General features: G+C 49.2%; 1 protein-coding gene across 18 annotated transcripts; it reads right to left on the reverse strand.

Moving 5' to 3' along the window:
* Window positions 1-1,769: 1,769 nt before the first annotated feature.
* On the reverse strand, window positions 1,770-17,712 carry Atg16l2 (autophagy related 16-like 2 (S. cerevisiae)). Of its 18 annotated transcripts, none has more exons than XR_001778004.2 (18): window positions 17,346-17,708; window positions 15,557-15,656; window positions 14,451-14,553; window positions 12,605-12,678; window positions 12,202-12,453; window positions 11,953-12,018; window positions 11,566-11,679; window positions 10,304-10,366; window positions 9,321-9,429; window positions 8,818-8,923; window positions 7,799-7,869; window positions 7,553-7,624; window positions 7,160-7,444; window positions 6,932-7,037; window positions 6,027-6,176; window positions 5,808-5,855; window positions 5,615-5,716; window positions 1,770-5,379 (listed from the first exon to the last, which is right to left on the reverse strand). XR_001778004.2 is itself a non-coding variant. In XM_006508231.4 (18 exons), exons 1-18 carry the CDS (start codon window positions 17,542-17,544, stop codon window positions 5,330-5,332), a joined length of 1,977 nt encoding a protein of 658 aa, XP_006508294.1. In that variant the 5' UTR covers window positions 17,545-17,712; the 3' UTR covers window positions 1,770-5,329. The 18 variants fall into 18 exon arrangements, 12 of the variants coding, with proteins under 12 accessions (XP_006508294.1, XP_011240218.1, XP_006508290.1 ...); XR_378274.4 differs by having other exon boundaries at window positions 5,808-5,850; window positions 7,324-7,444; window positions 17,346-17,707; XM_006508231.4 differs by having other exon boundaries at window positions 1,770-5,476; window positions 5,615-5,690; window positions 7,324-7,444; window positions 17,346-17,712.
* Window positions 17,713-22,992: the final 5,280 nt, after the last annotated feature.

Genomic DNA, 22,992 nt, shown 5'->3' on the forward strand with positions numbered 1-22,992 from the left:
GGGAAGAAAAGACAGGTCATGTATTTGAGGCCAAGACCATAAAACAAGGCATGCTGTGATCTAGTTACAGGCTGAGTCTCTCTGGCTTCCAGACAACCACAAGTCAAGGAGGAACCTTGGTGTTCCATTATGGGTTCTGGGTGGCCCCGCCTGTGCAATAAAACCTTTTACTCACTAAGCCATGGATGTGGAGGAACTCACAGATCCAGCACTTACCTGGGGCAGGGTTAAAACCTTTCCTGGCATTTTCCTGGGCATGTATTGTTTACTCTGCTTATTTAGAGCAGGATTAGATAATACTCTGGAGTTTATGTCATCTTTTTATTTACTTTCTTTCTTTGTTTTTGTCATTGTCTTTTTGATTATGTGTATGATATGTGAGTGCAAACATGTGTGTGTGCCACAGCACATTTGGGGATCAGGACAAATTTTGAGATGGCTCTCTGCACTTTGCCTAGGTGGGTCTTGTTTTTTTGCTGCGCTGTGCACCCTAACCTAGCTGGCTCTCATGTTCCTGCACCACCCATCTTATAGAAGTGCTAGGTTACAAATATGCAACACTGTAACCTGTTTTTTGTTGGTTTGTGTTCCCCCTGAGGGCTCTGTGGGTTGAACTCAGGTGGTCAAGCTTATACAGCAAAAGCTTTTACTGAGCCATCTTGCCAGCCATGTTTTTGTCATTCTTTTTGATGGCTGCATATTCCATTGTTTGGCTATATAATTAATGGTTCCTCTAGTGACGGGTATTTAAATAGTATCTAGCCATTTGCTTTTAGGAAATTGAAGCTAACATCATTGTATATACTTCTTTATAAATTTGTTAACAGTGTAAATGTAGAATTTGACAGAAAGGGTTAAATGTTTGCCAAATTGGCTCCAAAAGAACTGCATGAGTTTTTTACATTTCCATCAAAAGTACATGGAGCAACATGGACATAGAAGTCAGGTTTGGGTTAGTAAATCCTGCCTGAGCCACGTGGGGCAGCTACAAGGACTGATCCTGTGTCCTGCAGCCTGAGGAGAAGCCTTCATTCAGGAAGGAGACAAAGTATGTAGCAGAGGGTGGCATACAAACACCATCAACACTATCATCTCTCAGCCTTCAAGGTCTTCAGGAAGAAGGGTCTCCTTCCATCCCCTAGCCTCTTAGTAACCCACAGAAAGAATGGAGTTGGAAGTGCCATAGATCTAGAAGACTATAAGGATACATTTTGTGCAGTGAAAGCTCACTCTCAAGTCTGACACTAGTCTTTTTAATTTAGGCCAGAGTTTAGCCAGTTGTCCTACCTCAGTGCCATCCATGGTGATTTCCTTTGTCACAGGAGCTGACCAGACTGTCAAGCCACAGACTCATTGTTAATTCCCTGACCCCTACCTCTCTAAGCCCAGGCCCTAAGTCAAAGTCAATGCAGGATAGTACCTGGCTTTAGCCCTGCCACTACTTAATAGAACATCTTTTCCTCCCAGCTGCCACTACCCCATTTTTAGAAACGATGCAGTGAAGTGACTTTGATGGGCTTATCCAATTCTCTCCCTAGATCAGTTAGATACAGGAGAAAGAAAGAAAAGAAAAAGAAAAATTAAAAAAACAAGAAAATGAAAATTCAGATCCCTGGACTCATCCCCAGAGACAAGGCAGCCATTATGGTCTGTATTAGGATGCCACTCCTGGACCACACCAGTCATACTGTGCAAGGATTCCAGCCACAGCTTCAGGATTTGGTTCTAATTACTGCCCATCTCTGAGTAGCCTTAGGACAGTATCTGGCTGCAATGAGCCTCTGCATTTATTTAGTTTAAGTTGGATACACACACATACCACACACACAGTGTCAGAAATAAAACCAAATTACAGAAATTTTAGGTCAAGGGGAGAATAAACATTTTTCTTCCTGAAATCCTGCAACTTGACATAGCAAGTTTTGTTTCCTCCTGGGATTTTGCTGGGTTTGCTTTATAAAAGCATGAGCTGCCAAGAACTACGAGAACACCAAAGAGTGTCTTGTTCCTGGACTATTTTCCTTTGGATCAGTGGCCAAGAAAACACATAGGACTCCTTCATGTCTTTTCCTGAGAATGCTGTTCAAGGAACATGTTTCTGGAATGTTATCCTGAAGCATAATAGAGAAAACCTGTGAGTTAGGGTTCACAGGTTTATATGCCAGACACACCAGTAAGGGGCAGGGAAAGAACTGGGTGGAGACCCATGAACAACCTCTGCCGTGCATGGATTTGCCTGCCATAATCTAAGTCTCAGCCCTCAACTTCATCTTTAACTTGGAAGTGAGAAGATAATATAAACTGCCTCAGATCCAGGAAGATTTAGTAAGATGATGTACAAGTGAACTAAAGATAGTTACTAGTGGATATACTTGCAGCAGACATGGCACTTACCCACGGTATATCTGAATCTCACAAGTGGGCCTACACCTGGTTATCAGGATTCTTCTAGAGACTGTCTACAGGGCACTGGAGGGGCTTCTCACATCTTAGGCGAGAGACTCGAGAACAGGCTTGAGCTAGCACTGGCAATAGGATCCCTACAGGACTTGTCTCTTCTCCCTAGGGTCTCAGGATCAGAAAGGGTTGAGCCTAGCCAATTCAGGCAGCAGGCCTCACATCTGTATATCAACCCCTGAAGGACGTTCCATAGTGGGGAGGGGTACATAACAGCCTGGAAAACATTATGACTTCCCTGAGATTCATAAGATAGGAGTGGGAGAAGAAGCTAAACTGGTTTCCACAAGACTAGGCCAGTCCCCTCTACTGAACCTGAGTCTAGTTTTTGCCAAAGAGAATCAGAAAGTTCACCAATATTTTGCTGTTTTGGCCTCTCTAAAATTAAAAAAATGTTTGAACAGTCTTATGTAGCCTAAGCTGTCCTCCAAATCATGATGACCTTGGGTTTCTGATCCTCTTCTAAGTGCTGGGATTCCAGGCATAATATACAATACTCAGTTTCATGTGATGCAGGAGGTTGAATCCGAGCTTCATGCAGGCTCAGCATGCATCCTGCCAACTAAGCTAAGCCCCTTTCATATAGTTGTGCTTTGTGATGCTAGGCAAGCTCAGGCTATTCTAATTTTTATTAGGAACCCTAGGAATCTCTCCTTTGCTGGCCTTGGCTCTTCCTCAAGAGAACTGAAGGGGCAGAGAGGTCCCTGTACCCAGGAGTGAGTCACATTTCCTAGGTAACTCTTACGGGTCATTAAAATAGTTCACTACTGCCTGAGGTACGATGGAAACATCTGCAGGGACTTGGCCCAGATGCTGTGGCTGGAACAGCAGTCTCCCAGGACTCACTCTCAAATCCTAGCACATGCCTCCAGAGGTAATCTTCAGCTCAGAGTCCAAGGTGAAAGAGCATTTGGGAGTGTCAGGTTAGGCACAGCTCTGTGTACCCCTGGTGGAAAAACCCTGCCCAGTTGAGAGCCTCTGTCTCTTGAAATTTTGGTTTTGTGGTGCAGGGGCTAGAGAAATGATTCATAGGTTAAGAGCACTTGCTGCTCTTGCAGAGGACCTGGGTTCAGTTCCCAGAAGCCACATGACAGCTCATAACCGTCCATAACTTCAGTTTAAGATGTCCTCTGTGGGCACCAAGCACGTACACATGCACTTATATACATGCAGGCAAAATATTCAAACACACAAAAAAAGTTGTATAAAAAGAGAGGATGTGGGTTGAAGATGTAGTTTGTACATTGCTTTTCTGACCCAAACAAATCCCCAAGGTTCCAGTCTCCAACACCATATGGGGATACATATTTGGGAGGTGAAGGCCCAGGCAGGAAGGAGGTCACACTCAGCTACATAAATGAGTAAGTCTGCAAGGAGTGATGCGGGAACCATTCAGCTGTGTATAGCTGTGTTACCTTGAATGACAATCTTTTCTCACTTTAGAACGTGCTCCATCACAAATGCTTAGGAGGAACAAATAAGGCTCAGAAGCCAGAGCAAGACCGAGGTCTGGGTGATCCTCAGTAATGGTGGCCACTGGGCGAGTTGGTCTTTCCCAGAAGAAAGGCAGAAAGAAAAAAAAAAAAAACAAAATAAAACAAAACTGCTGACCAGGAAACTAGTGACCCCTGGTGGCCACTGAGAGCTGCGCCAAGGGGATGGCCAAGGCTGAGGAGCTGGAATGTCCCATCCCTGGAACCTTCCACTGTTGAACTTGCAAAGCAAGAGAATATAACCACCCAGGAAGTATTTCCTGGGGCCAGGACTGGAGGCAGGGAATACTGTTCTCTTACAGTTGCTCCCAGTTTTAAGAAGACAGGCAAACTAGAAGTAGGGGACCAAGGCCTCTTACTGAGCCTGACAGTTAAGGATAGGCTGTCAATAAAGAGGTCCCAAAAGATAACCTGAATTGTCGTTGGGAGAGACAAGGACATTGAAGGCAGAGGAAAAAGCATGTGTAGGACCAAAGTGACGAACTTCTCTGAAGGCAGAAAGGGGACTTTTGGCCATGCTGACCATGGTACCTTAGATGCTGAGGGCTGAGGCAGTCAGTGCCTGCCACCCCGACACTGAGGCTGAGGCCAGATTTCCACAAATTCTGAGCTATTACATGTGTGCCTGACTAGACAGGGTTACATGACCCTGTCCAAACAACAACAAAAGCTGAGGAAACTGTATCAGGACAAGTCTAGGGGAGTGAAGGCACCTTTAGAGAGCAGCACTAAGCGCAGTCGCCCCAGAGACTGGCACTGTGGCTGCAAGGGCAGAGGTAACATACAAGGGAAGGAGATAGTGGCAGGAGGCCACCCATCATCCAGGACATAGGACTACAGCTCAGACCATTGTCCCAGGCTCCAGGCAGGCCTCTGCCAGCTATTCCGATGTCACTCTGGTTTATTCACCCTTTCCATCAGGTCCACTCCCTAGATGAAAAGCTGCTCTTTGCTGCCCTTGCCTGAGCCTTTCTTCATGTTATCCCACAGCTAGACTGGAACAGCCCATTTCCCAGACAGAAGCTCTGCTACAAGGCCCTAGCTCTATGGAAAAAGAAGAGGCTAAGTCTAAGTGTCTCTGTACCCACAAATGCTTCAAAGAGGCAAGACACGGCTTAGATACAGTTTTTAACACTGAAGAGAGTAAACAAATAGATTTTAAAAAACAAAACTGTAGTTCCTAACCCACACTTTGATTTTTAACAAACAGGCCAGGTCCTGCCTGGCCCTCACATGAATTCTGTAGTAGACCCCAACCCCAGCTCTGGAGTCCTGAGCACAGGGAAGCTGTTCTCTGGCTTCTGGCTTCAGAGTCCAACCCATACAGGGAACTTGTGCCACTCAGTGCCAGAGCACCACCTTCCTGCCTTGGTCCACACTCACAACGTGGTTCCCGGAGAAGCACCAAGCCACGGCATTAACAGCAGTGCTGAAGAGGGAAGACAGACCTCAGGAGGGCAGCAGGAGCAGGCAGGCAGCCTTACTCTGACCCTGGACATCCAACCAGCAGGCGGTTTGAGAAGCCTCTGTAAGCCCAAGACAATTTCCTTATCTATAAAATGGGCTCTCAGGATGGTAGTAATGAGCCCAAATGCATGCGAAAGGTCTGGGGACATATCAGAACATGGAAGTTTGCGTGTGGAAGTTTTCAGTAGGCTGCTCACCAGTGGGGTCCCTGTAGGCTGGTCTCCAGTTTCCCGGTGTTCACATCCCAGATGTACAGGTCGCCGTTTGAAGAGCCTGCCAGTGCATAGCTTCTGTCAGGGCTGTACAGGTCACAGCAGAACAAGAGGAGAAGATCAGAAGTGTAGGCACACAAACACAGGCCTATGTATAGGCATGACCTCCCAGACGCACCTGAACACAGCTTTGGTCCAGTCAGAACTGCACTTGAAGCCATCTGCCCTGAGGACAGAATAGGACTGCAGTCAGAGAAGCTGCAACCAGTGTTCCAGTCTTCCTCCAGATGTGAAAAGGGACCAGCACTTCAGCAGGTTCTAGTCTAGAGGTTCTACGCTAGAGTGCCTCCCGGGACTTTGCTTGCACAGGAGAGCCCCAACTGGCCCAGGCCAGTACCTGAACACCTGTCGGATATTGCTGATTCGCAGGTCGATAACCTTGAGTGTGTTGTCTCGGGAACAGCTAAGCAGATGCAGCTGGTCATAGCTGAGGTGCAGGGAGGTAACCCGGCCCTGCACGGGGATGACCTGGATGCAGTGAGGGCCCCTGTGGGGTTAGGGATGGAGAGGGACGCGGAAGAGACATCCTTAGACACTTTGGACAGGCTGTATGTGGCCACATTCCCAGGTAACATAGTCTCGAGAAACCCAGGGCGTGAATCACTGGGGCTAAGGCTGACAAAACTACTGCCCCTTCCCACTGTGGATTAGACAGTTGGATCACTAAAGAGTAACAGTGATAGCCAGATAGGGTGACACTGGCAGGTAGTCACAGCTGAGGTCGGAGAATCATAAGATCCTAAGTTCAAGACCATCCTGGAAAACTTTATTGAGATTCTGTCTCAAAATAAGAATATAAAAAGGGCTGGGAGCATTCTCCTAGCAGACACAAAGCCCTGGGTTCAACCCCTAGCAAAGGAGCAATCTCAAAAAGAGGCTGCAGAGACCTGCAAAGCTCTAGCTCTGCCTTTGTCATCCATTCATGCTTAACGATGGGCTTATTACTTTAAAAAGCAGCTATTCTTTTGTTGCTGTTTTTTTTTTTATGAAAAAGTGGTGATAATATTAAAAAGGTGCTTGTCTGTGTTGGCTGTAAGGCCTGGGAAGGAGTCCAGTGCTGACTAAGAGCCGCTAAGAAGGTGGCACAGCTTCCCAGACATGCTGAACCCTCAAAGACCATGCCCAGCTGAGGCCACCCACTGGCAGTGCTTGTCTGACAGCCATACTATCCATAACCCTGCCTCCCACAGCCAGAGAAAGGAACGAAGACTCAGTGGCCTCCACCACCCAGGCCTGTATCACCTGCTGTCCCAGAACCGGATCTTTTGGTCATTGTGGCCACTGATGATGATGTGGTCCCCGCACACCACGTCATTGCAGTAGGAAAGTACATTGATAGTCCTGGAACCTGAGGGCCAGTGGGAAGAGCTCAGAGTCTCAGAGAGTCATCAGGAGCCACTACATTTGGTGGCTGTAAGGTCAAATAGGGAGGTCTCCTTCCAGGGCTCAAGCTATCTCTAATTTACCTACCAAAGGCCAGGGTTACCAAGAAAGCAGGAAAGGAGCAGCAGTGACAGAGAAGGAAATCATTAGAAGGCTGAGCCCAAATGAATATGAGTCCCGCGGCTACCACAACATAGCAAGGTAAGGGCCCCGATGACTGAGAGCTGGGGGCAAATGGGATTGGGCCTCACAGTAGGCGCGGCCCAGGTCCCACTCCTTCACTGTCCGGTCTCGGCTCCCAGTCACTGCCTGGTGCCTTGTTAGCTTGAATTTGGCAGCAGTCACTTTGTCCTTGTGTCCGGACAATGTTTCCTGTCCCCATAGAAAGCACACATTAATCCAAGCCCCCCAAATAACCACTCTGCAAATCTTAAGTAATAACCCTTTAACCCTTAGGCAACCTCCCCAGCTGGGCCTCACCTTGGACTGAGTCTCTCCCACCTTCCAGAGCTGGGCAGCCTGGTTGTAAGTAGCTGCCAAAACCTGGGAGCCCTGGAGAGAGGGAGAAGGAAAGGCCCTGGACATCACTAGATCAGGTCAGAGAGCCAGGGTAGAGGCTGTCTCCAAGCTTCCTTGTCACTGAGGCGAGCCATGGCTCCAAGGGGAGCCCACTGCCCAGTGTGGAGACTGCAGTGACATCTATGCTGTGGGACAAAGTCTCCTTACTGAGGGGTCAAAATCCACACTGGTGATGCTGCCGCCAGCTCCTTCCAGGGTCTGGTTGGCCTCCAGGCGACCTGATAGAACAGGGGAAAGGACGGGGGGTGGGGGGGGGGGTGGGAGGGGGTGGGGTGGGGAATGAGATTCTTTTTTCTTTTCTTTTTTTTTTTTTTTTTTTTGTTTTGTTTTGTTTTGTTTTGTTTTTTGAGACAGGGTTTCTCTGTATAGCCCTGGCTGTCCTGGAACTCACTTTGTAGACCAGGCTGGCCTCGAACTCAGAAATCCGCCTGTCTCTGCCCCCGAGTGCTGGGATTAAAGGCGTGTGCCACCATGCCCAGCCCAGGAATGAGATTCTTAGCCTTACAAAATAGAGAAACTCAGACACAGAGCAGGACACAGAAGACAGAATGGCTGGTCTGGCCTGACCTCCTCTAACTGCTGGTATAGTCCTAGGGGCAACTAGTTAGTTCACAATGCTAGAGGGACTGTCCCTAAGTCATACTGCAGGCCAGGCTTCCAGAGTTGGTGTTGAGTCCCTTTCCCTAGAGAGCACAGGTGGACAGTGTTTCTCACCTCACTGATTTCTGGTAGTGCAAGTGAGACTAGAACAGGATGTAGCTATGCCAGGCACATTGGCACAGTTTATACCAGCACTGAAGAGGCAACGGCACATAGATTTTTGTTTGAGGCCAGCCTGGACTACATAGTAAGTTCTAGGCCAGCAAGGGCTACACAGAGAAACCCTATCTAAAAATTAAAATGTGTCTTGGTAGACCCAGGGACTTGCCCAACGCATGGCTCTGTATGCCTTCAGGCTGGGGTCAGGCTGGGGTCAGAGGTCCCCCTAGCTCCTCCAGCAGCAGCCGTCTGGGCTTAGCCCTCCCTGTTCTGCAGGTTTGAAGCCAGAGCTTGTCCTTCAGAGCAATAAGCTCAGCACCAGGCTTCCCCCAGAAGTCCTCTAGCCAGTGTTCACAGGATCATTCCAGCAGGGGAGGACGGAGGACAGGTCTAAGACCCTTACCTACCTCCTACAACATTCCAGAGGTGGATCAGCCGGTCAGCCCCTCCAGTGGCCAGGAGGCTGCTGTTGGGGCCAAAACAAACAGCATTGACCTCAGAGAGATGGGCATCCTGTAAAAAAAAAAAAAAAAAAAAAAAAAAAAAAAAAAAAGTGGGCAGGGCTGGCTGCACCCCATTCTTCCTCATACATGGCTCCTTGTGCCCACTCCCAGGGCTTTTCTACACCTATTCTTGGACTGGCAGTTCTCTCTGAGGGTCTCTGCAAACCTGAGTTTCAAACCTGTCCCCAGATGGTCTTTTCAACAATGCCTAGACCCCTGCTACCCCATGTCCCATGTTGGGTGTCTGTCTCCTTTCTCTCTCTAGTTGGTGTTCCACTGCAGAATGCTGTGTGGCTCCCACCACAGGCTGAGGGCAAACTCCTCCAGCCTTGCTTTTCCGGCCCACTTGACCCACCCCTGAACATTCCTATCAGCACCTCAGGCATGTGGCCCAGCTCCTTCCTTACCAAGACATCCTGAGCCTGGGAGGGAATTTGGGCAGACACACACACAGGGATGCTTTGGTACCGCTGCTCAGGTGCGCCCCCAACCGAGTGACCTCTTCTTTTCTTGAAGCTGCAGAGGTAGGGACAGAAAAGCATCCAGCAAAGCCTGCTGACATGAGGACTTTAAGCTCTCCTGAGGCAGCAACAAGAAGCAGACATGGCAAGCAGCAGGAAATTACCCACAGCACAGTAAACAAGGTCCGCAACGCAGCCTGACCACTGTGGGGATGTGGGCACTGTACACTGAGCCCAGCAGACACAGACAGGGTGATGGATACAGGAAGCATTACGGATGGCATTACCATTGCTAGGCTAAGTAACTCTGAACAAATCTTAGACTTTTTTGAGCTTCAATTTCCCAACTGATCAATCAATCAACCTCAGACTGGCCCTCAGTCCCCTACGAACAAGGACAGAGCATTATGAACCTGGAAAATAGTTATAAAGAGTTGGACTTGGGGCTGGAGAGATCGCTCTGCAATTAAGAGCACTGACTGCTCTTCCAGAGGTCCTGAGTTCAATTCCCAGCAACCACATGGTGGCTCACAACCATCTGTAATGGGATCCGATGGCCTCTTCTGGTGTGTCTGAAGACAGCTGCAGTGTACTCACATAAATACAATAAATAATTCTTTTAAAGAAAAAAAAAAAAAAAAGAGTTGGTCTTGAGGTATCCTGCCTGTGGAGTCCAACAAGATGCACAGGTAGATCCCCAGCAACCACATGGTGGCTCACAACCGCCCATAATGAGATCTGGCGCCCTCTTCTGGTGTGTCTGAAGACAGCTACAGTGTACTTACATATAACAATAAATAAATCTTAAAAAAAAAAAAAAGATGCACAGGTAGACAGGTACCAAAGGATGGACAGAGCAAGGCTGTCTATGCTCAGGAAGCCTTACAGGGGGTGCCGGTCCCTTCACACATGTATACACACACACTTACTCCAACAGCCCCTTCACCACATCCACACAGCGGGACAGTGTCAGGGAGGTGGCCGAGGCAGACCTGGGGCAGAATGAAGAGACACACTGAGAGCCTGGCTCACGGTTGTTCCAAGGGCAATCACTGATCCCTGTATTTTGCTAGGGACCTTTGGAAAAGCTCATGCTCACTCGCTCAAGGCAGGAACTAGAACTTGACTCCTTGCAGATTAGGAGAGGATGACACAGACTCACCCAGAAGGGTGGAGGGAGGGAGAACCTTGGCAATGAACACCTCCCCGAATCTCACCAAGACGGTACCAAGAGTTTCATTCCCTAAGTGCTCACCAAGAAAAGCTCCTGGGAACGCCAGGCATGGTGGCACACACCTTTAATCCCAGCACTTGGGAGGCAGAGGCAGGTGGATTTCTGAGTTCGAGGCCAGCCTGGTCTACAGAGGGGAGGGGAGGGGAGGGGAGGGGAGGGGAGGGGAGATCCCGGGAGATCTCCTGTGGAGAGGGCTAAGGAAGAGACAGAGAGCAGGGCAACCCCCAGCTTGCTGAGCAGCCCCCCAAACACCCAAGAAAGTGTTTATGCTGGGATATCTAGATTCATTAGGATTGCCAGGAATTTGGGGAACCAGCATTTCATGATGCTCCTGTTTTATTCACTGTCCCAGGGACATGGGTGCCTGGAGGGAAGTCTTCTGGAAAAGAGCCTTCAGGCTCACAAAAAGGAAAGGAGGGGCAGCCCAAGGACAGGCCAATCAAGATGTAGTGGAAGCCACAAAAGCTGGCACGTGCCTGTAATTCCAGCTATTGGGAGGTAAAAGGAAGACCAGGGGCTCAAGGTCACCCTTGACTACACACTGAGTTTGAGGCCAGCAGAGAGGCAGCCAAAGAGTCAAGCTCCCATCTGGTCTCAAGTGTGAACACACTTTGACACAGGCTCATACTCAGGTATGTTCCCTAAGTGTGCACACATGCTTATGCCCCTGTGTGGACATACACATACACTCCCGTGCTCACACACGCAAACCTAGGACACCTGAGTGTCCCAGGGGCTTGTTAACTTTCCTACCAGTGATACCCTTTTATAAGACTCATAGCTCACCCTCAAGGGCACTGGTTCTTGGAAGTAGAGAATAGGGTAACACTGCCTCATGGCACTGGAGGTCAGACCTGTACTGGCATGTACACAGGCCTTTCCAAAATCTGATCCTGGAAGATGTGGACAGCCTCCTGGGTGGGGAGCCAGCTCAGGTGGGAATAACTGAATGCTCACCTGAAAGGCCTCTTCCATTTTTCACAAGTCTCACTCTCTGAGAACTCAGGCAGAGCGGCAGGAGCTAGAGCCACAGTCTCTTCTTTCGTCCCATCTTCTAGAGTGTTTGGGATCCTGGGAGAGAGAAGCAGCTCAAGAAGACCAAAGGGGAAGCCCGTCCCTCCCTGCCGCAGCACTAAAGAACAGGTGATAAACGCTAGCTGCTAAGTATTGGCTTTTGTGACCACACATTATCTCTACACGTGTCTAGTGACCTGACCTGTGCACACAGGCACCTGGTGTACCTGTAGCCAGCCGGAGTAGGGTATGAGTAGACTGTGGGTCATGCACACATCCTAGGGAAGCTCCCCAATACTAGAGTCATCCCTGTCCCCTCCCCATTCTTACTCGCTGATGCTCACAGTCCGCTTAGCCGCTTTCTTCAGCTCCTGGGACACCAGAGCCTGGTTGGCCCTGGCAGAGAGAAAAGCATCCTAAAGGCTGAAGGAGGTGCTTCGCAGATGGGGCACCACAGCCTATGCCGATCCTTCTGATCAGTGAGAGACCCTTACCTCCCCCACACTCGCCCTCCTCCCTACACCTTTTAACCACGCGAGTCCAGATTGCCTCCCCAGGGGCGTGGCCCAGAGTTTTCACCTCTCTCTACGCTCATTACGTAGATTGCGCTCAGCGGCGGCGCGCGCCTTACGCTGCACAAGCTGCTCCAGCAAGTCGCGTGCCTCTTCCTGGAGCCTGCGCAGTGCCGCCTCCTGGTGCACAGCTTGCTGGAGCAGCGTCTCATAGGCTTCTCTCTGTGCTGCGTTCTCCGCTTGCCGTTCCTCCAGCTGCCGGGACTGCTGAGCCCGCGCCTCCTGTAGCTGCACCACGCAGGCCTGCAGGGCTTCCAACCTGCAGAGTAAACATCAGCTGGTGTCTTTGTGGGTCCTCTAACGCTGAACCACACACAGGTCTAGGGATTGCTTGGGGACCAGAGGAAAGCTCTAGGGGGTCCTTCCCATTCCCTTGCAGGGGTAGAGACCAAGTCCGATCCTCATCTCACCTGTCCTGCCGCTCCTCCAGCTGTGACTGCAGGGTGTCTAGGGCTGCGCTCTTCTTCACCACCTGGTAGGCCATCTGGGGAGGACAGGTGGTGGTGGCATGGGCACTTTTGCAGGGTGAACCTAGCCAGCCACCACCTCGTTGCCCGGTTCCTGACAAGGAAGTCCAGGCTGAGATAAGTTTGGATCTTGCATAAAGATGCCCTGCCTTCGTGGGATAATTCTCAGACCGAGGGCTCTAGAGTCAGTACTAGCGATGTCCTTTATTTTCTCGGTGCACCTGCAGTAGATATTTAACCTGCAGCAGGAGGAATCTGTTCCATTTTGATACCTGTAAAATGGCAGGGAAGCGCTTTCCTAATCACAAGGTAAGCCAGAACCTACTATTAGGAGTCTACAATAATGGCAGACTATTAGCTGGCACTTGTCATGCTTTGCCCCAAGCACTCTACACACACTGACCCGGCCTCCACAGCACTAAAGGAAGCACTTCCATTTTCATTTTCATTTTACACACGAGGTAGCCGGAAAAAAAGTTACACGGCTAAGTGGCAGACCTGATTACTTGAACCCAGGCCACCTAATTACATTAAGCTCCATGTAAAGTAATGGTGTACTCAGGGGCTGCAAGGGATGTGAGTTCTAGTTCCCATCTCCCAACATCTGGCTTCCTAGCCCATCCCCTACCACTGGCCTATGCAGGCGGCCCTCAGAAGAGAAACACACAAGACTTAGAACAAGACCACGGGAGAGCAGGAGCCAGACTCAGTCCTAGAGCCCTGGGTTGAGGAGATCTCAGCATCCCTTCAGCTGACAGCTAAGAACTGAGAAGGCTACAGGGATGCAGCCTCATCCATGGGCACAGCCTTGCCCTGGTGAGGAACAAATCCCAGGGCAAAGCTGTGCCCTCCAGTGTGGAGACCAGGACAAACACCTGTGGCTCAGAAACTGCTGGCAGCCAGCCTGGGGGCGGGCTGCTGAGGGGGCTACTCTTCCTACTAACTTGTTCCCAATTCTTTCTCCTCAGGGCCTGAGGAGCAAGCCAGGGCTGCTCACCTACCTTGACACAACTCCTCATGTAAGAGGCCTGGAGAGGGGGAACCTGTGCAGCCAGGTGTAGCCCTGGCTATCCTGAAACTCACTTTGTAGATCAGGTTGGCTTTTGAATTCACAGACATCTGCCTTTACCACTCCAGCTCATTTATCATTTTCATCACTAAGAAAGCCAGTTGCCATCTCCATCCCCCTCCCTTGTCACTTGCTTTCAAAGTTCAAATGATAGATAGCGGTAGAAACAGATTAGTGGTTGCCAAGGATTGAAGATGTTCCAGTGTGATGAAAAAGAGGTATCAAGAAAACGATCTTGTAAACAAACACTGCAATATCAGGATGGTTACATGATATCATCTGTTTGTAATAATGTCACACCACTGTCAAACTATAACCACATAGCACACTGGGGAGAGGCCCTCAAATGTCTTCATAACCCGCTCCCACCTTGTGTTGGGCAGGTGAGGAGGCATGCTATAATGACTTGTGATTACTGGCTCATCACAGTCTCCATGGAAACCCACAGGACCAGGTCTTGTTTATGGCCACACTCCCTGTTCTTTGGATTGTTAGTAAATAGTTGTTAAAGGAGTGAATGAAGAATCCCTGAAAGTAGATTTGTGTGGGTAAAGGTTCAAGTCCAGGGTCCACATCTCTAAGCCCTAGTATACTCCTCTGCAGCTATAACATCATGGAGGACTGACTGAGATAATGCAGCAAAAACATTACCACTCACTGTCTGCCTTCTGGGGACCATCTCTCCCTTACCCCAACATTCTCAGACCGGACCCTGCTTACCTCACCACAGACCAGCTGCAGCCCCTTCTTCTCCTGCTGCCACTTCACCCTCAGAGAGGCTGGTGATGAGACTTGGTCAGGGCCTGTCCCTGAGACCTCCTCCCTGACAACCAATAAGAAGAATTCATGGCCCCTCCGCTCACCCTGGTGCCCAAAGTATTCCCTAAGAGTCCCCCCCATAAAAGCTTGAGAAGCCATTCGCTTTCTCTTGGGGTAGTTGGGAGCCAACCAGAGAACAAGTAGTCTCAGAAATAATAAGCTACCCATGACCTCTCTGCTCTATGATGGTCCAGACCTTGGATCCCCATCAGTGACACTCAAGAAGCACCTGTTAGCACAATGGCACTTGCTTGTTTTCCCAGAACTCATGGGGCTAAAACGGTATTCAGCGATCAAGGACAGCCTGGGCTACAGAACGAGAACCTGTTAAAAATAGCTTAGGGCTGGAAAGATGGTTCCTCCGATACAGTTCTTGCCACACAAGAGTGGGGACCTGAGTTTGGGCCCCAGCACCTACATTAAAGAACCTGGCACACTTTGCCAAGAGCTGAGAAAGTTGAGTCCGCTAGCTATAGGTTCAGTGTAAGACCTTGTCTTTAAAACTAAGGTGAAACACAATTAAGGAAGACACATGCCAACCTCTGGCCTCCACAGATGCACATACAAGTAGCACATAAACAGACCAAGGAGAGCCTGGTGTGATAAGCTGGCACACACCTGTAATCCCAACCGGAGAGAGGCAGGAAAGCCAGGAATTCAAGGTCATTTCCAGCCTACCTGGGCTACATCCTCTTAGTTCTGTCTCCAACCCATTCCCTGCTCTTTGGAATAGGTAACAAGCCTCTTTTTGAAGTTATCAGGTAAGGAACAGGAAGAGGGACAAGACTCAGAAGGGGGAAACACGAGAACAGGATTGGACAGGAGACAAATGCACAGAGAAGCGTCGGGGTTAAAGATATTAAGGTAAGCAGCCAGCTTGGGGAGGACTCAAGAGGCCTCCACTGCCCTCGCTCACATCCCCAGGAGTTACAGACTGATGAGGTGCCAAGGCTGAGCACAGCAAAGAGGCAGGCACAAGCAGCTCTGATCACTCACAGACAACTCACCTCCAGTCCTCATGTCGGGTGGAGATGGCATCCTTTGGTTCGGACTTCAACTTTTCTGAGAACTTGGCTAGCAGTTCAGCCTTCTCTAGGAGATGGTTATCTGGGGATGCAAAAGGGTGAGCCTGTGGCAAAGGCAGAGCCGCTTGCCAACAAACTCCCGACATACAAGCTACCTCATACTGGGATGGCTGCAGGAGCCCAGGGGTCTTGGGAATAAAGAAGCCTCTGAAGGCTGGGCTCTGCCCCTTCCTGGGGGAATATCTGTATCTGGCAAAGCCTCATCACAGCACAGGCCCACAAGCCCACCCAGGAGACAAGGACAGAAAGACCACCAATGCTGGGGACAAACATGGCTAGGTAGCACTTGAAGAGAGAACAGAAGGAAAGCAAGGGGCCTGGGATTAGTTCACCTCTGCCAGGGACAAAGTCTGGACCCAGAGCATGTTGAAATAAACAAAACCACCTGTGTATGGCCTCCAGCAAGTCGCTTCCCCTCCAAGACCTCAAGGTTTACAGTTAAGTAATTCTCACTTCCACGCAACAGCTTCCCCCAGGTCAATATTGAAAGCCCTTGAGCAATTATCGAACAAATCTTCCCAAGATAGGTGGTTAGACCTTGGACCCCCTCACCCACATTCCTTCCAGCTGTTTTGTTTTGTTTTGTTTTGTTTTGTTTTGTTTTGTTTTGTTTTAAACCAATTCCAGGCAGACTGAGGCTGCTAACCTCAGGCCAGATCCTCACCTCCCTTCCTTCTCTGTCTGAGGTTCCTGGACCCTGACAAATTCTCAAAACTACCTGAGACCACAAGGCATTGCAAGCACCCCTACCCCGGCATACAAGGTCACAATGTGCCTCATTTGCAAGTAAGAAATCTGAGGTAAAGGACTTGAATTACCCCAAACCACAGACCTGGGTCTCTAGGTTCCCAGTCTTGCAGTTCTCCTGGGTGGTCCCTCCCTTAAACCGATAGTCCCACTGCCCATCAGAGCAGTTGGAGAAGTGGGGTTGTCTGGAGGTAGAGGTATCCAACCCCAAGAGAGGGCCAGCCCTCACAAAGTTCCAAGGAAAACAAATTTGATTGCGTGGGTGCATCAAAATTAGCACCAAGTGAGGAAGAAGTAGGGAGTATGGTTAGACTTTCAGCCTCAAACACACAATCACAGTCCACCAAAAGGCAGTAAATACAGATGCACTCCAGTGTTCCTCGGATGGAGTGCACACATCTCCTCCTCCTAGCCAAAGTGCCCAGAAATAACCACATGAGAATTTAACTTCCGCCGCGCGACAAACAACCTAAAGGAACCCGGAGCCCCATTCGAGCTACGATCCGCTAGGCACTGAGGTACTCCACGAACGTACGCCAGTATAACCTATCCGTACCAGAACCTACCAGAGACTTTCGCTCCTTCCTTTCAGCTACCGTGGCTGTTCTGGCCACGCCTGCCTTCTTTAACTGGGCTCTGGGACCAAATGGACTGACCAGGCCTTGCCCTAGGGACGGCCTGAAAGAAGGACTCGACAAAACCATCACTGAGACAGAGCTTGTGTCTAGGATGCTCAAGGGAGGCAGAGCTGAGTCTTTGGGGCTAAGCAGCACCAGAGCTGGAAACAGCAGGCAAGCCAATGCGGAGAGGGGCGTAACAGGTTCCAAGACGCAAAGCCCTCGGGAACCGTGACGGCGCCGCTGCCCTGAGTCACAAGTCGAGTGGCGGGACAAGCCCTCTCCCCGAGCGGGGAGTCCCACCTCCTCAAAGCCAGTCATCCCCGAGCCCCCAGGGACGCACTCACAAGCCGGCACTAGCTCCAGGAAGAGCGCCTTTTGCGTGCGGTCCCGATGCCGCAGCTGCCGCACGATGTGGCGCTTCCAGACAGCGGCGGGCGCGCAGGGATCGCAGGGGGCGCCAGGTCCTGCCATGGCCGCCGAGTCCCTAGCGGCCGCGCAAAGCTCCAGCCCGAGCAGGGGGGCGGAGCCTCCCGGGGACTCCATGACGTCAGGGCGGCAGCAGCGGGGAATCCCCGGGCTGTACCAAGCGCTTTTGTCGGGGAGATCTGGACACCTCAAAGCAGGTGCTGCTGCGGCCCAGCAAAAACCCTCAGTCCCAGAGGTGTGCGTTTCTGTCCCGGAGTAAGCAGCAGGGATTGAAGCCTCCCTGTCGCCTGTGGGCGCGTCCAGGGCGGGGCCTCAAGGTCGCCTTCCTTAACCTCTTGGTGCCTGGACCAGTGTCAGAAGCTGAGGATGCAGAACTCACTAAGTTACCCCGGAAGGGGAGACCCTACCACCAGGGGCTGTACAGAGACAAGCACCAGGCACAAGCAGTCTAAGAGAGAAGACTGCCTGAAGGAGCCCCACTGTCACCTACAAGGTGACAGTTGAGTGGGGGTTTATGAAGGACCAACTAAGACCGTTACCCAGAGGGAGCGGAGACAAAAGGACTCTTAAGCTCTGGAAAGAACAAGTAGACATGGTCTGATGACATGAAAATTTCCAATGCAGGCGGGCGTTGGGAGTAGCTCAGCGATAGGGTTTTTGCTAACCCTGCGCGGGGGCCTAGATTCAAGGTCCAGCGCTTCAGAGTTGTTAGGACAGGACGCAGAACTGTCCGTGGGAGGAGCAAGATTTAGAGGTCCAGTTGGTAGCAAAATTTAGGGCTCTAAGAAAAGACTCCGTTTATCTGGAAAACCCCAGGCTCAGAGGAGAGAAGAGGCTTCCTCGTTTGCAGCTGTGTGTAGTAGGGAGCTGAGCTAGCCAGCAACCCAGAGTTCTAACTCAGGGCCTATCTGCTGCCTCTCTTGGACAGCACAGACATCTCTTGTGGGTACATTTGACAGTGAATCTGGGCTCACGGGGAATTGTAATGAAATTGTCTCTAGCAAAGAATTCTGCAGATACAGGCTGTGGTAAAGAATGACAGGAGAGGGCTGGTGAGATGGCTCAGTGGGTAAGAGCACCCGACTGCTTTTCTGAAGATCCGAAGTTCAAATCCCAGCAACCACATGGTGGCTCACAACCACCCGTAATGAGATCTGACTCCCTCTTCTGGAGTGTCTGAAGACAGCTACAGTGTACTTACATATAATAAATAAATAAATCTTTAAAAAAAAAAAAAAAGAATGACAGGAGAGACTCAGTGGGCCTAGCCTTACAATATGACATACTGAGGAAGGTTCAGCTTCAAGCCCTGTTTTTAGCTAGGGAAGGCAGACCTGGTTATCCCTAAGAAATAAACCGATGGGAGGGAAAAGGCAATATCAGGAAGCCCTCTAGGCCCTGCAGGGGACAAGCCTTGAGATACTGGGGTCTCAAGTTGGGGGTCTGTTACAGGACTTGAAAAACAGTAAAGGCAAGTGACACCCCAGGGGAATATGTATCTGTTGTTCGGTGAAGCTATAGTGAAGCTGAGCATAATGGCCCATGACTGTAATCCCAGCACTGATGCCAGCCTGGGGTACATAGTAAGTTCCAAGCCAGCTTGGGTTACATAACAAGACTCTATCTCAAAACACTACAAACTGGCCTCAGTCCCCCTTGTGTCTGTCTTGGATACCCCCTGCCTTTGCACTGTACTGTGCCCAGTATTCCTGCTGGAAGTCTGGCTCTGCTCACACATCATATCCAGAAGCACTTCCTGGGGCCTGAGGCTTCTGTGACAACAGCCCCCCCCCCCCAATCCCCAGGTCCTACACAGTGTGCTGCATCTTTAGGTAGGAAGTCATGTTGTGGCAGGTTTTTTAATAATTGTAAAAGATTTCTTTTTAGGCGCGCACATGTGTGGGTATGTGTGTGTGCACGTGCACGAGTGCAGGTGCATCAGAACCCCTGGAATTAAAGTTAGAGCCAGTCTGACTACTAATGTGGGTGCTGGGAAACTCACTCATGTCCTCAGCTAGTGCCTCAGACATTAACTGCTCTTAACCACTGAGCCATCTTTTCAGCACACCTAATGCCTTTTGGACTCACAAAATGCTGCTCCAAATTTTAAACTAGTTTTGTCATCTTTGAATGGTAGGGGAATCAAAGAGTATGGTGACATACTTCCAGGTCTCTTAAGTTTTTATTTATTTATTTTGAAAAAAAAATTTTAACCCACTGCATCCAGTTAGTGCTCCCTCTTTGTGAATGGCTATGGAGTCATCCACTGGGGCATGGGGGGAGTCGACTGATGGGCCACACCCTTAAATTTTTATTTCAAAGACGTGCAGTAGTGGCACATGTCTTTAATCCCAGGACTCTACCACGGAGTTATATCCTGACCCACTCACCTTTTACCCTCAGAGATAAGCTGGCCTCACATTGACCACACCTCCCCAGATCTGGGAAACATACGCTGCACAGTCTGGCCTCAAAACTCTCATACAATAGCTCTAGTTCCACCTACAAGGCTGGAGCCCACATGACTTACTTTCTAAATACTCTTGTTGGGTAATGGACTCCAGCATGACTTCAGGGTGATGTCTCCATTCACACCCTGGAACAGAATGTGCACCCAGGACTGACCAGACTTTTAAAGGGAGGCCTGTTCAAGACGGGATGAACAGATACTTCTTGTCTCTCCCCTCCACAGGGAAAAACTTGACATTTCAGCATCATTCCATAGTAGCTAATGCTATAAAAATGGGTAAGGAAGAGGAAGGCAACCCCCATATTACTGTAGAAACTGTGTCAAGACTAGATAGATATGAGGAATACGGATCTGCTCCAATGAAATACAGTAGTAGTAGAGTGAGATGAAGGGACAAGAGAGTGCTTGACAAGTAAGTCAAACTCTTAAGTCCTTTGAGTGCATTTGATTTAAAGAAGTGTTAGAGAGACTGGAGGTGTGGAGAGCTGGGGCAGAGCACCTGCCTAGCATGCACAAGACCCTGGCTTTGATCTGAAGCAAGAGAAAAACAGGGAGAGTCAAAACAAAACTTCAATCCCCACTCATCCTCTTCCCCAGCGACACCTGCCACACTCCTTGCCACTCTGCAGAACTTTCAAAATGGCCCCTGTGGGAAGCCTCTAGGCCCCATGAAGGCAGATGTCTGTGCAGCTTCCAAAAGCACCTGAAGGGCAGGGAGTTGAGGTGGGGAATGCAGCTCTGAGGTAGAATGTGAGCCTGGTATGCCCAACGCCCTGGATCAGAGTCCCAGAAACACAGGCACAGAACATTTGGGAACTGGGTAAGATGGAGACACTGAATGGACTTCAAGGGAGACTCCATGGGAGATCAAAGTAGGAAGAGAGATGTGAGACGTTTTCTTTGAAGCTCAACTCTCTGTGGAAGGCGAGACGAGAAACACCTGAGAGTGTTTCCACCTTCCCTACCCCAGTCTTGGCAACTTTCTAGGTCTTATGACATTGATCAAATATCTGAATACTACAGTTTGAATACACGGGTGAAAAGCTACCTGTTGTTGGTGAGGGGTTGTGTGCTACCCATAGCCAGAGGTGGTCAGTACCAGAACACAGCAATGAATATGTCTTCCTCCAACCAAAGACAAAGTTAGCCAAAAAGAGAGTTTTGAATACACAGAGGAACTTGTGGGCAGACCTGAAGAAGATGTCCTCAGTATTGAATAAAGGTTTGAGCTTGGGGTCTGAGAGTCCTACGCAGATGGATGGAAGTAAATGAGGTCATCCAAAGAGAATGTGCCGAAGAGCAAGGGACCAAGACAGAACCTAGCGGATGTCCAATGTCTTAGACTGTCCTAGTCCAGTCAGATAAATGTAAGCACCTGTGGTGGCACTTGCCTATAATCCCAGCACTTATACAGAAGAAGTAAGAGAATTATCACAAGATTGAGGCTACTCTAGTCTACAAAGTGAAAGGCCAGCCTGAGCTACATAGCAAGATCTCATTTCAAAGCAAAAACCATTGTCTAATGAAGTCAACTGCTAGACATGGTATTACACTCGCTTCTGTTCTCGTAGCACTTGGGAGGCAGAGGAGTCACAAATTCAAGAGTCGTCAGGGCCACATAATGAAACCATTTTTCAATATTAAAAAAAAAAAAGGGTGGGGATGGGTTTAGGGCCAGTTCCCAGCACACACATGATGGTTCGCAATTCCTGTAACTACAGCTGCAGGGGATCTGATAACCTCTTCTTGCTTCCTCAGGCACATTCATGATATACCCACACACATACAATAAACATACATATATTTTTTAAGTTGAGATGCCTGGCATTGTATCATATGCCTTTAATTCTTGTCCAAGGCAGGTGGATACACTCTCAGTGTGGCCTATGACTTCAGCAGTGGCCTCTTCCAGAAGGTACAAACCCACAATAAACAAAAGGACAATGTTTGTATCCATTGTGAAAGACAATGCATCAATGACTATTCCTACTTTTCTGGAGGTCTCTGAATTTGAGGCCAGCTTGATCTACATAATGAGTTCTGATCAACTAGAACTATAGAGTGAGACTCTTTGTCTCAAAACAAAACAAAACACCAAGCGGTGAGTCCTGACACACGCCTGTAAGTGTATACTACTTGAGAGGGAGTGGCAGGAGGGTCATAAATTCAAGGTCATCATCGGCTACATCATGAATTCCAGGCCAGAGTGAGATTATCTTCAAAAACCAGACAAAACATCAGTTTCTTGATGAAGAATTAATATTTTTCCAGGCTACCTTCCTAAGAGCAAGTGCACATTTTTAATATAACCAACTTTTTTCTGTTGTTTCCAGGTTTCAAAATATTTGCATTATAAACCTTTATAGTGTTTCACAGTAAAATGCTTTCATTTTCTACCATAAAAGATGCAGATTCTTAGAAGAAGAAGAAAAAAAGTCTTTCAGAATCCACTCGAGCTGTCAACATCATCCCCACAGCAAGAAAAGCTACACAGAACCATGAAAATCCTGTACTGCTCTTGGAGCCCTCTTATCATACATTCCTATCAGCTTGCTATGTGCATCTCCAGGGAAGCACACACAAAGCCACATGTTCCCTGAGGTAAACTGACCATTTATCACGAATGCTAACTTGATGACATTTAGAATCACCAGGAACACAAGTCCCTGGGTGTGTTTGTAAGAGATGATCTAGATTCAGTTAACTGAGGTGTAAGAGATGATCTAGATTCAGTTAACTGAAGTGGGCAGAACCACCCTAACATGAGCAATACTTTTCTGGACTGGGGTCACTGGCTGAATGAAAAGAAAATGAACTGGACACAAGCATTCCTCACTCTCTGCCTCCGTGGTTGTGCTCCCAGCCTCACACTTCTCCTTGTGTGATTTCCCTGCCATCATGGACCATATCCTCAAACTGTAAGTCGAAATAAACTCTTTCTCCTCTTTGTTGCTCTTTGGGGTGTTTAATCACGGCAATAGGAAAAGTAACTAACTGATGGCTCACAGCATGCGTCAGCCACGCAAGCCTTGTCTTTCATTTACTCTGGGTTTGTGCCTTCAGGAGGAGACCACAGCTGAAGTCATAGGCCACAC

The sequence above is a fragment of the Mus musculus genome, chromosome 7 (genome assembly GCF_000001635.26).
Source record: "Mus musculus strain C57BL/6J chromosome 7, GRCm38.p6 C57BL/6J".
NCBI lineage: Eukaryota > Metazoa > Chordata > Mammalia > Rodentia > Muridae > Mus > Mus musculus.

What these genes read in the sequence shown, in the direction of transcription:
- Atg16l2 (XM_006508231.4), bottom strand. Translation starts at nt 17,544, where the DNA reads ATGGAGTCCCCGGGAGGCTCCGCCCCCCTGCTCGGGCTGGAGCTTTGC. An exon ending in GTGTGGATTTTGACCCCTCA is followed by an intron (nt 7,625 to 7,798) that starts GTAAGGAGACTT and finishes CCCTCTCTCCAG; the next exon opens with GGCTCCCAGGTTTTGGCAGC. An exon ending in TGGGAGAGACTCAGTCCAAG is followed by an intron (nt 7,445 to 7,552) that starts GTGAGGCCCAGC and finishes CTATGGGGACAG; the next exon opens with GAAACATTGTCCGGACACAA.